The 11,558-nt window shown below is 38.1% G+C and overlaps 1 protein-coding gene across 1 annotated transcript in view; it reads left to right on the forward strand.

Moving 5' to 3' along the window:
- The window catches only part of LOC146450813 (major facilitator superfamily domain-containing protein 12-like), a 10,764-nt gene extending 2,256 nt beyond the window's left edge, over positions 1-8,508 (forward strand). Inside the window, exons 2-12 of the mRNA XM_085099939.1 lie at positions 1,530-2,060; positions 2,802-2,910; positions 3,434-3,553; positions 3,759-3,813; positions 4,189-4,625; positions 4,742-4,834; positions 5,168-5,260; positions 5,584-5,757; positions 6,501-6,598; positions 6,791-6,927; positions 8,483-8,508. Of these exons, the coding sequence (XP_084956065.1) occupies positions 1,540-2,060; positions 2,802-2,910; positions 3,434-3,553; positions 3,759-3,813; positions 4,189-4,625; positions 4,742-4,834; positions 5,168-5,260; positions 5,584-5,757; positions 6,501-6,598; positions 6,791-6,927; positions 8,483-8,508 (1,863 nt within the window). The 5' untranslated portion in view covers positions 1,530-1,539. The remainder of the gene's footprint in view (positions 1-1,529; positions 2,061-2,801; positions 2,911-3,433; positions 3,554-3,758; positions 3,814-4,188; positions 4,626-4,741; positions 4,835-5,167; positions 5,261-5,583; positions 5,758-6,500; positions 6,599-6,790; positions 6,928-8,482) is intronic.
- Positions 8,509-11,558: the final 3,050 nt, after the last annotated feature.

Genomic DNA, 11,558 nt, shown 5'->3' on the forward strand with positions numbered 1-11,558 from the left:
CTTATGGGCAAATTATGTTAAAAACGCAAGAAAAATAATTAACAATTATTCACCGAAGTGGAGGTGAATAGTGATGAATATTTACCGAGCCGCGAAGCGGCGAGGTAAATATCCATCACTTTCACCGACACCGACACTGTGGTGAATAATTGTTTTAGTATATACCACACAAGCTGAATAACTAGTGGACCCAAAAATTATTTTATATCTGACAATATGCCGACAAATGGTATAAAATTTTAAAATCTCGTGAGCCACGCGGTAAGCGATTTCTTATTGTAGAAAGTTCCGTCTCGCTTTCTTGCAGACAATTAAAACTTTCGGAGACACTTTTTTAGTTCGTACAGTGTCAATTCTTCAATTTTTCTGTGAAATTCGCCTTGTTGTTGAAACCATGCTGAAAAATATTAGATGCTTTATTGTTTTTATTGTAATTTTAGTGCTCGGCAGTTTTCGTAAACTAGGTATTGAATTTTCATTTTTTCGCCCTGGAAAATGAGGTTGAAAAGATTAAATAACTTATCATTTAATGCCGTCAAACCAAACTTTGTTGCCTTTTTTTTGTTTTGTTTTTTTCAACAGCCGCCTCGTTTATTGAAATAATTTCCTCTTAAGTAACCGTGGCGAAACGGGAAGCCATCTTGTTTCTCTTCGGTTGCTCGGAGGTGAATAGTACTTGGCTAATCACCTCCGAGCTAACCAATCGCGCGCGAAAAGTACTATTCACTTGTGCGGTATATACTAAAACTTGATATAACTTCTCATTGCTGTTCAAACATCTTTTATCACAGCAAAACATTCTAAAACTACCTTGGGCTTCATAGGTCGTTGCGATGTGAAGTTATTTGTGTTTTAAAACGGCTAAAATAAGTCGAAAAGCTTGTAATTTGCATAAATCAAAATATTTCGAAATTGTCCTTACATATTTTACTTTTCAATTGTGAGGCGTTTGAATAATAATTCGTCTTGATTTTTGCGCAAGTTTTAGGTTTATGAACCATTTCGGGTGTTAGATAAGACGGCTGAAACTCGGCCACTGAAGTTTCAGTCGCTGTTCTCTTTCTCTGAACATAAGTTATATTTTGTTTTGCCTGGTATTTTCCGGCTACTATTCTAGTGCAATGAATATTTATGTTTATTATTTAGGTGGCGTAGCATGATGGAAATCGAAGCAAGCCTTCCGTGCGAAATATTGATTTCAAAAGATCCACACCAATGCCCGAAAACTGTTGCGAGCCTCCTTAATTTATTGAATTCAATTCGGCTCATGTGAAGTACGGCGTCTGAAACGGGCTTTAACTTACCCTGGGATTGTTTAGTGGAATGATCTACCAGATGAGGCTATGGCCAAACCATCTCCATTGATGAAAAATAGCTTTTGAGAACATTTCTATCATTAAGCACTATTTCGCTAGACCTGATTAGGTTGGATTAGTTTAGCTTCTGCTCTGTCAAGGTTTCTTATTAACAAGACTCTCCGGAAGAGCATTTTGTACTGATTAATGTGATGATGTGAATGTTACTTACAGGTTGCCAAACATGCCTATGTTGAAGTTTCATTGCCAATCCGTCAAGCTAAGCTCGGAATCACGCACACCACCTTTTCAACGATTTTCCTATGGAGTGGGCCACGTGTTAAATGATATAATGCGACAGCTGCTTTTTTCATTCCGTCTGGTTTTCTTAATGGAAGTGCTCAGCATCTCTGCGGCTGATTCTGGCTGGTTAATTCTTCAAAAAAGAATGGTTCACGTACTGATGTCACCCATCTGCGCTGTATTGGTTGACAGAATCAATATTCCGTTCCTGTCCAGCAAGCTTGGAAGGAGGAAGTCGTGGCATTTGTTTGCAACTGTGCTGGCAGCAATCTCCATAGCGCTCTTCTTCAGCCCTTGTTTTCTTTGCCGTGGTGATGATGGAAAATGGCAAATTCTGGTATATTTGGCCACACTGAACACCTTTTTGGCTGTTTCAGGCAACATACTGGAAATTGGCCATCTTTCACTAATGCCAGTCATTGCTAAAGATCAAACTGAGGCAGTTGAATTGAGTGCATTGAGGTTTGCCAGTCACCTTCTTTACTTCTAAATCCATTTTTTTGCATTTTACTTGGGGGGACGGAAGGAAAAGACAAAAATGCTCTACCACTATGCACCAATAAACCTACTGTATTATTATTTCGCAAGGATGATTTCCTCCTTCTTATTTACAATATCTACTCATGAGGAAAACCTTTCGTTACTTTTCTTCTGAGGGAAAAGTCTCTCACCCGAGGTCCAACTGAGCTTTGTTTTTGCTTACCTGCATTTTCTTGAGAAAAAACACTCATTTACAAAATCGACTGGGACTGTGCTAAGTGCATTACCTATAGTACGATTTACTATCAACATTCACTCTGGAAAGCTGGTTTACTAACTTAGAACAAACACCACCTTACAAACGACTTATTGATAGCAATCAAACAAAATTGACAAAACCACTGGTTCTATTAACAATAGACCAACGGACTTTTCACTTTTCACAAAAACGGATCAAAACGCACTAATCACTTTTTACAGTCTTTACAGCCAATAACACCAGAACTTCGTTAACCAATCAGGTCAATAACTAGACATTTATACCATCTACTGACGTTTCACACTTTACTTAATTAACTCTGATTATGACTTCCGCTCAGGTAAACGTGGTCGAAATATCAGTCAATGTCACCAAAGACAGTCCTTCTCAGAACTACACTCACCCGGATTATCATTATTTACGTCCTTAACACACTCATTGGTATCCAATTTTCCTTTTTTCAGGACCGCCTTTACCTACTTAAGTGGCATCACTACTTATCTTGTGGCTTGGGCAATTTTAGATCAAAAAACTGGCGATCGAATTTCTGCAAAAAATTTCATGGATTTCACGGTAACGTATACTCTGCGATATTTCCTTTAATACCGTGTGCATACCAAGGGAAAAACATTAGCACAACGGCAGTTTATTGCATCGACACTTAATTAAAAGTTTTGTTTTAGAAAACTTAAAAAGTATGGAACAATTGTTACTGAATTATGACTTAAAAACTTCATTTTAAGTTAATGTATGGGCTAATCTAGAGTGGTTACACGATTTTTAAACATTTTCCCTTTCATCTGTTTGAATAGTTGGTGTTAATACTGGGATTTCTGTCTAAGTACCTTGCTAATAGATAGACATTACTACACTTGCCGGGGTGGAAAAATAGTTACAGTTTAGGATGTTGTTGAGTACATTACAATTTATACATCAATGGTTCCAAAGAAGCCGTGAAGGATTGTGTGAGACTGATGTTTCTAAGTACTGCAGTAGAAAAGAAAGTCTGAAGTTCTAGCTTAAGAGTAAGTGTACCTTGTGGAGGCACAATACCTAGTAAGTAAACGACATAAATTATTATTTCGTGCTTTTCCAGGTACTGGCCATGATTTTGACAGCTGTAGGTGTGTTGTTTACTTTCATTTTCCACGTTGGAACCAAAGAGCGTACTGGTGAGAAGACGAAGAAATTGTTTTCTTCATCTGGAAAGTTTGTGGTAAGCCCCCCTCCACACAAGCATTTTAATTTGAAAACGCATACATTTTGATCTGCTTTTTCCAAATCAATCAAAGACAGCTGGTAATAACAAAGAAGGTCGATTACGGTTCGTTATATGTGTGCGTCGTTTTGACTTCCAGCTCATCGGGTATGCTCAGAAATTGGTCGATCTCTTCCTTGACTTGAATTTCCTTCTCTTTCAGAGAAAAACGTGTGCATCGATTATTCCTGTGAAATTGATGCCCCCTATGGCCACAGGTATGCCCTATTCTAGTGAATACGACTTTAGCGTTCTTGATTTACAAAGGTTTACTAAAAGCGTCTAGTGTATTGGCTGAGGAATCAACGAAAAGGAAGCGTTGACTCTGGAGATTTTCCATAGAGGGCGTTAGCTTTGTCCTATTTCCAGAAAGGGAACAAATTGGAATGCAGATAGGAGTAATCACAAGTTAAAAAGTTGGCTGCGAAGAAATACGTGTAGTTTATTACAACCACATGCATGGAAATTGATCTGGGTCTTCCCTCCAGCACAAAGCTCACGTTCATACTCAAATGTTAGCGGTTGACGTCGAAGCCTAATCGTCGAAGCGCAAAAAAAGCGTTCCATATAAACATTATTTTTCGGACTTGCAGGAGTAACTGATGGTGACGAGAAGACTTCCAATGGGACATGTTTGGAAGAGCCATGCAACGCGAACGGACAGACATTGAAAGTTCCAAATGAAACAAGCAGCAGTGAAGAGGTGACCAGCGCCAATGAAACTCCCGAAAAAAGTATCCAAGAAGGCTCCTCAGTAAAAAATGACTCCCTTGGAGTTGAAAATAAAGGATTTGATGTCAGTGAAACGGAATCAAGTCCATGTCATGCAGAGAAAGTCACTGACAAAAACGCATACGACTTACCATCGAGCACCGTTTTGCCGAAATCATTGGAAATGAATGGTGGTACTTTGTCAGATAGCAAAGTGAGCAAGCCTTCCAATGCCTCTAGTGATCCCGAGTCTGCTCTTCCAGTAACACCTGTATCCAAGACAGTGGGCGCCTGGCTTAAGGATCCTCATCTTTACAAGGTAAATGGTCTCATCCTATAACGACAGTTTATGTTATTGGATTAAAGTCCTTTAAGAAGTCATTTATATGTCATATTGTAGCTGCGTTAACGTTTCTGTTTTGCTTCCTCCCGTAGGTGGCCATCATCTTGGCGTGTGCAAGGATCCTTCAACAAAACACCTACGCCTATCTGCCACTTTTCCTCATTTACAGCCTCAAGTTTAAAAAGGTTCGAATAGCCATTCTTAGTAGTTATGTTAGTTTTCGCCCATACGTCCATTCTTAAGTCCATCCATTCATTGTATTATAGTTTTTCAATTACGGATCTTCCCTCCTATGTCTTATTTTTCAGTTTAATTTATTGCCCATAATCCCCCATCTATCTCTCCATCTGTCCGTTTTTAAATTGGCACCAGTTTCAAAGTCAGTTTATTTGCGAAAGGATGTCTTTGAAACTTTTTATATTTAATAAACACTGAATTTAATATGCAACACGTATACTTCGAGCAAAAGGTTACAGGAAAAAATTGTCCGTAATATAAATTCCCGTTTTTTTCCCCAGGAATCCATTGCTTACCTTCCACTAATAATGCTGATAAGTGCAACGGCATCATCAGGATTTTCAAAGAAACTTGTTGGAAGAATCGGAAATAAGGTATGGCAGTAAGCCTCAACTGATGACGGGACATTCGATGTTTTGCTGACAGATCTATTTATCAAAAAAGATGTTGCGCTCACTAATCAACATATGCTGAACAGTGTATAATTTCATTTCTAATATTATATTGGTGAATTAAGAAATTCTATTCAACATCGATAACGCTAAAAACATCAAGGAAATTGTCATGGCACTCAGTCTGAAATGATTAGCGTTGAAACGTGTTTCATTTGCTTTGAGTTCTTATCTACCCAAAATGCACTTGAAAAGGGGAGAAGTGGAAACGACCTCTAATCCAATTCGTTTCTTCTTGGCTTCAGTCGTGCTTCATCTTAGCTGCCTTTCTTGTGATCTGCGCTGCTGTCTGGTTTTATTTCATCACCCAGTCCAACAGCGTCATGACTTACCCTGCCGTTGTGCTGCTGGGATTTGGATTTTCCTCCATGGTTGTTAATGCACTTAGCTTTGCAACAGAGCTCATTGGAGAAAACAAAGTGAGTTAATAGTTACTGAAGAATCGTTATATTTTACTTGCGTTTTATCTTTGAAGATCACGAAGTCTTTCTGTTCTTTAATCTGAAAAAAGTTAAATTCTCAATAAAGTCCAAAAAATTATCAGAATATTGAAGACTTTGTTGGTTACTAACCCGAAAAACAATTTCTAAGTTGCATCAGATGAGGCACCACTTCACCTATAAGCTTACTGAGGGTCAGACTTATGCAGTTCTCTTGATATATGAAAATTGTGATAGTTTCTGTAAATATGAAGATCGGCTCTTTCAATTTGCATAAAATCCTAAAGGGTTTCCTTTTGTTGTTCTAAAAACGAATTTCTATAACCAGCATAGATTCTTTTCAAATGCGTGCAACGATTTTGTGATCTATGTCACACGTGACGAATTTGCCAACTGATTATAGGTCAATGTGTCTGAAGGATTCAAAATCGAACAAAGAAGAATTAAAAATTAGTTGCAAGAGCCCATATTTCCGTGACAATTTCAAAGGCCTAAATGAAATAGAAGGCGTGGGTGCTCATTCATAATCACCTGAAATTTAATATTTGAAATAAATTTAATCTTAATATTGGAATTGCTTGTCACGTGTGGCCTACGCTGACTGAAAAAAAAAATATCACATAGACTCTTGAGAAAATATAAAAAGGCCTTCAGGAGATTACTTTTATTTTTCGGTATTTTAACTTACAGCGAAAATTATATATTTTTATTTTCCCTCTCAGAGCACATCTGGTTTCGTTTTTGGCTTTTCGAGCTTCACGTCACATATAATAGGGGGACCCTTGATCATGCTTATTCAAAACCTGTTTCCTGAACGAAGGTAAGCCGAATAATATCGTTAATAAATGACACAATTTCGTGAAAAATCGAATAATGCTAACGCCGTTTTGGATGGCTTCACACAAGATTGTGTTCTACGCAATGAATCGAAAATGCTAGTTTTCTATTCATATCTCCACCAAACGTACGCAACTACCTTTATAGGCTCCCTTATTTTTTGTTTTCGTTGCAGAGGTGAATCTGAAGACTGTGAAGAGTGTGGAGATTATGTACGTCTGGTATTTCCACTCGTGTCAATTTCACTAGCTGCCGTCAGTATGCTGATTGTATTGCTTTTTCAATTTTCAAATACAGCCTGCAAGCAAAGTGGTGAGTTTCATTTTTCAAGTTGGCTGAAAAATACATGGATAAGTGGGATGCTTATACAGTGGTTTCTTTCCTTTCAAAGGATTTTCTCTTGCTCTCTCTCCCGGCCTCGGTAAACCGCCTTCAGTTGAGTGACCCCACAAGCCCTCAATGAAATCCTACAAAACGTAGAGGATGGTTGCAGAAATCTCCCGCTTATATCTTAAGATGTCTTGGGTTACACTGACTGTCTAGGGCTCTAAAAGAAAACAAAACGTACCTTAGCTTTAGGGCTCGAGAATCAGCACCTTTGTCCGCGCTCCAAGTAGAGAAACACAGCGCTTTTTGCTCTAGGTTCAACGTCAAAATTTGAAGACTTTAGACACCCTTTCCCCGGTCCTCACAAACACACAAACACACATACACTTTAGGATCCTGAATAATGCTCACAATAAAGGGCCAGCGCCGCGCACGTAGTCGTCATTTTTCGCGGTGGATAAATATTTGTACCGATCTTCAGCAAATTACTGCCACTGGCCTATTTTAATATTTAATGTCATAGATTGTCCGGTAAGATTATCAATTTGCTGAATTTATATCTTACAAAAGTTATTAAAGAGGACAAAAACAGCTCCTTGGCAGCCATTCACGAAGCAACTAGAATCTTAGCGTGCCTTGCAGGCTTTAAGGTGATTCCACTGAATTGCATTGCGCATCCTTGCTGCGCATAATTTTTCGCGTCATTTAGCGCGCGCACGAGCGCGCGCACGCACAACATTGCGGGATTTCCTTGAGGTTAAGCTCGGCAGGAAAATAAATGGTCCTTTCCTTCTAAACGAACACGGTGACCCCCATTTTTTATTCAACGAAATTAAAGAAAATACGACTCTCTAAGTTATATCCCAGTTTCAATAATTTTTCATTATTCAATTTCGAAAAATTATTGTGAAATCACTACTACGATCAATTTTGGACGTTTCGCGGGAAGCGTACAACCGCTCGAATGTCCCCTGTTATGCTATGGGATTAATTTATTTAGCCACTTTATGTCGTTTTACTACAAAGTTACAGTACTGTTAAAAGAAAAATGCTAGTATTTTATTGTCAGTACTAACTTTCTGGAAGTAGTAAGCACTTCTCGCTGAAGACTAGCTCCTTTAATATGCCACAACAATATATCACATGCCTAGAAAATAGTGAGATACTACAGCCCTCTAGAGTGAAAACAAGGACGGTGACCCCCTCTTTTTATTTTATTTTTCTGATGTACTAGATGGACTTAACATCTGTAGAGATTTTCAAAAAATTCTCATTACAAACGTTCTTTCGATGGAATCACCTTAAAGCAAAACCGGTTTTGGGCTTTTTGCATTCTCACCACCTTGGTTTCCGTTACTCAGCCTCTGTCACCCACTTGGAGCAAAACAAACCAATCCTGTAACTTTTTTTTTATCAGTCATAGACTAAAATGTTGTAAGGTCCTGACTGATCTATCCAGATAGAAATAAAGAGACACTTTGATACATGTGCTTTATACAAACTATCCATGAACTTCATGTTAATGCTTTTTTTTTTACAGTTCGTCACACAGATGATGAAGACTGAAGCAGTACTACAACCGCTACTACCAGGAATAACCTTCTTCCCTATTTTCTCTTTTACGAACAAAATCTCAAAATGCTTTCAAAATGAAGAAAGCAAGGCCGAGAATTGATATCACTGTAGTAACCAAGTTAGACTATTACATGCCTCATAATTTGCGGTGTCCCACAGAGATCGATCGTGGGACCTCTACTGCTTTTTGTATATAAATGACCCCCCGCGTTCCCCCTGGCCCTATACTTTGTGCCAAGATCTAGAATATACACCGAAGACACAAGTCTTACTCTACGCTAAAAGGTGATCCAGTAGATTTACAATCCAAATTAAATAGCGACTTAGCTGAAATTCAGATCTAGCTATAAGCGAGTTTAGTCTTACTGTAAAAAGAGACAAGTATTCTATTATTGGTAGCCATAAGAAGCTGACTAATCTAAACCACCAGTTTTGATGTAAAGATCGATGAACATTCCCTGGAAAGACCTAAAACCTGCAAGTATCTTGGCATTGATTTGGATGAGAGCTTATCGTGGGACTCCAATATATATTGACAATATTGTCATAAAAGCATCCGTCGGCCTCGGGGCTATTAAACGTGTCAGGAACTTGTTTCCCCGTGAGACTCTTATAATGATCTATATGAAAGCTCTCATCCAACCATGCTTTGGTTATTGTAGCTCCGTCGTATTAGGCAGCATAGGTGTGTCAGTCTGAGATACTCCAAAAACTGCAAAATAAGGCTGAACGTTTAATCACTTTCTCAGACTTAAATGTTAGATCTTCCACTATACTCATTCGGTGACCTCGGTTCAAAGCATAAGCAATTATTCGGTTTAAAACTCTCCATAATCTTTCTCCGACTCGTTTAAATAGTATATCTTTAAGGTGTTCGCTCACATAATCTAAGACATTTGAATTAAAACCTTTTCGTTCCTACACCGAGTGCTGAAGCAAGTTTTCAATATCGTGGTTCTGTTCTCTGACACAACCCACTCTTAGCTCTTTTAAATCATGCATTTAATTTCGAATTTAATTATAGTTAATAAAGGATAGTTTTTATAGCTTTTAGTATAATCTTGTACAAATAATTAATTTAGTTAGATATTTTAATTAGTTAAGTAATTGATCAAAATACACGACTCGATGGAAGAATTGATACCGTATAAATATAGCTTACCTACCTACCTATCTTCAAATGTGCAAAAGTTCTGAAGACTTTTCCATGCCTTACCTTACTGTGTTGCTTATTAATAAAGTTCAGTTTGAAAAGATATTGAACTTCGGTCAATCCAGAAGCTCAAGCAACGACGACGGCGACGGCAACGAAAACATTACTTGAAAATATAATTTCGTCGTTGCTTAAGTTCCCTTTTCACCCATCCATTCGTACGTCCATCTATTCGAATCTATTCATGCGCATAAACTCCACTCAACTTTTTTGTCAATGTCCATTCAGCTAAGTTGAAGTATTTTTAAGTCGGGTGGCCCACAAGAAGAACCAAACTTAACTTGGCTTCAACTTTTACAAACGAGAAAACACGTGGAAATTAAAGAGCGGCCGTTTACAACTTAAACTATCCAAGTTATGCCGTTCTTTTGTTGGTGTGGTCGCTCAAAAGATTGATTATCAGGTCGTAAATTAAAGACGAGTGAAGTTTACGCTGTATATTATGGCTTATGGTCTACTGTAATCTCGTACCAAGATCTCATTGCAGGTTTGGAAATGTGAAAAATGTGACCTGGGTAGGAGAATAGACACGACTTCGATCACAAGCGTCGGTCACACCACTCAATGACGTCATTCGTGCGTCAATACTCTAACCACTACGTCCGCTACATCTCTGAATCAAAACGTGGCTTTTACATTGTTCATCGTATAATATAAAAATAGAAAAGTGCTTATGAATAAACTTTGGCGGTTTCCTATAATAAGATAAAGTATAATTTAAACTAGGAACAACGTCTGATGGAATTAAAACGGAACAGTAGTTTCGAATGCAGTGTTCCATTTTGGCAATCACACGAGATCATTCAAAGGTTTTTTTTTTCTCTTGGATTAGGATTGGATCATTTTATGATTATAAGTCGTGATCGCATAGGTGACTGCGGCCAGATATCTGGCAAATGCAAAAACGGTTAGTCTTGATGCAACATCTGTCCAGAAATTCCATGCAAGCCGGACTAAATTGTGATGAAAAACAAAAATTTTATTTGTATCACACGTGAGCGCGCCAAGAGCTATGTCATCTATCAATTAACTTTAAGGAGTTTGGAGTGACCAACTTCTTCACTTGTTTCTATTCAATACTTTTTTTTAATCACATTGCAAGTGGATCATTTTTTTTTATTCCAATTTTTGCAATTTTTTTCTTGTGTATCCTTGCTTTAGAGATCCAACCCAAAGCAAATAGATGAAAAACCAGGTCCACTCAAGAGGATAGAGAACTCAAGGTTTGAGTACGAGTACGACCTTGGATTGCAATTTAGTTATGAGGAGAACAAGAGAAAAACGTGTTGAACCAGGCAATAACAGGCAGCTTGCCAAGCTTCTCGCGGAATGGTTCATGGACTAGAAAACGACCGGTATAAGAAACAAACAAGCCGCGAGCTAAGAAATCTGTGAAACGAAAACCGGACTTTTCAAACTGCTTGTTGCTATTAGCTTTCTGAGCTTTCTTTCCTTGATGGCCTTTACCCACCAAACCAATTGATTTTTCGTTTTCTCAAGATTCTAAACGATTTTATCGTCTGACTGATTATGGAAATTTACACAAATTTACTATTAAAAGTTAACATTGTTTAGCTAAATTGTGGAACTTCCGTCACGACCGGAACCCTTTGCTATCGGACGTATTGAAAACTGTACTTAAGTTCTTCCCGAATTACTTTTTCTTTCAGTAACTTTTCTAGCCGTGCAGCTATCCAGCTAGCGAGCCGTGGAGACTTCTTCAAATATAGAACTTTTTACTTCCAGTACCTCATGCTTTTGGAGGCAAACTGTACTTAACTTCTTGCCGAGGGCCTTACTTTGATAACTTGTCTTCTGTGCTAGCCGT

The sequence above is a fragment of the Pavona decussata genome, unplaced genomic scaffold (assembly GCF_977016875.1).
Source record: "Pavona decussata unplaced genomic scaffold, jaPavDecu1.1 SCAFFOLD_425, whole genome shotgun sequence".
Lineage (NCBI taxonomy): Eukaryota > Metazoa > Cnidaria > Anthozoa > Scleractinia > Agariciidae > Pavona > Pavona decussata.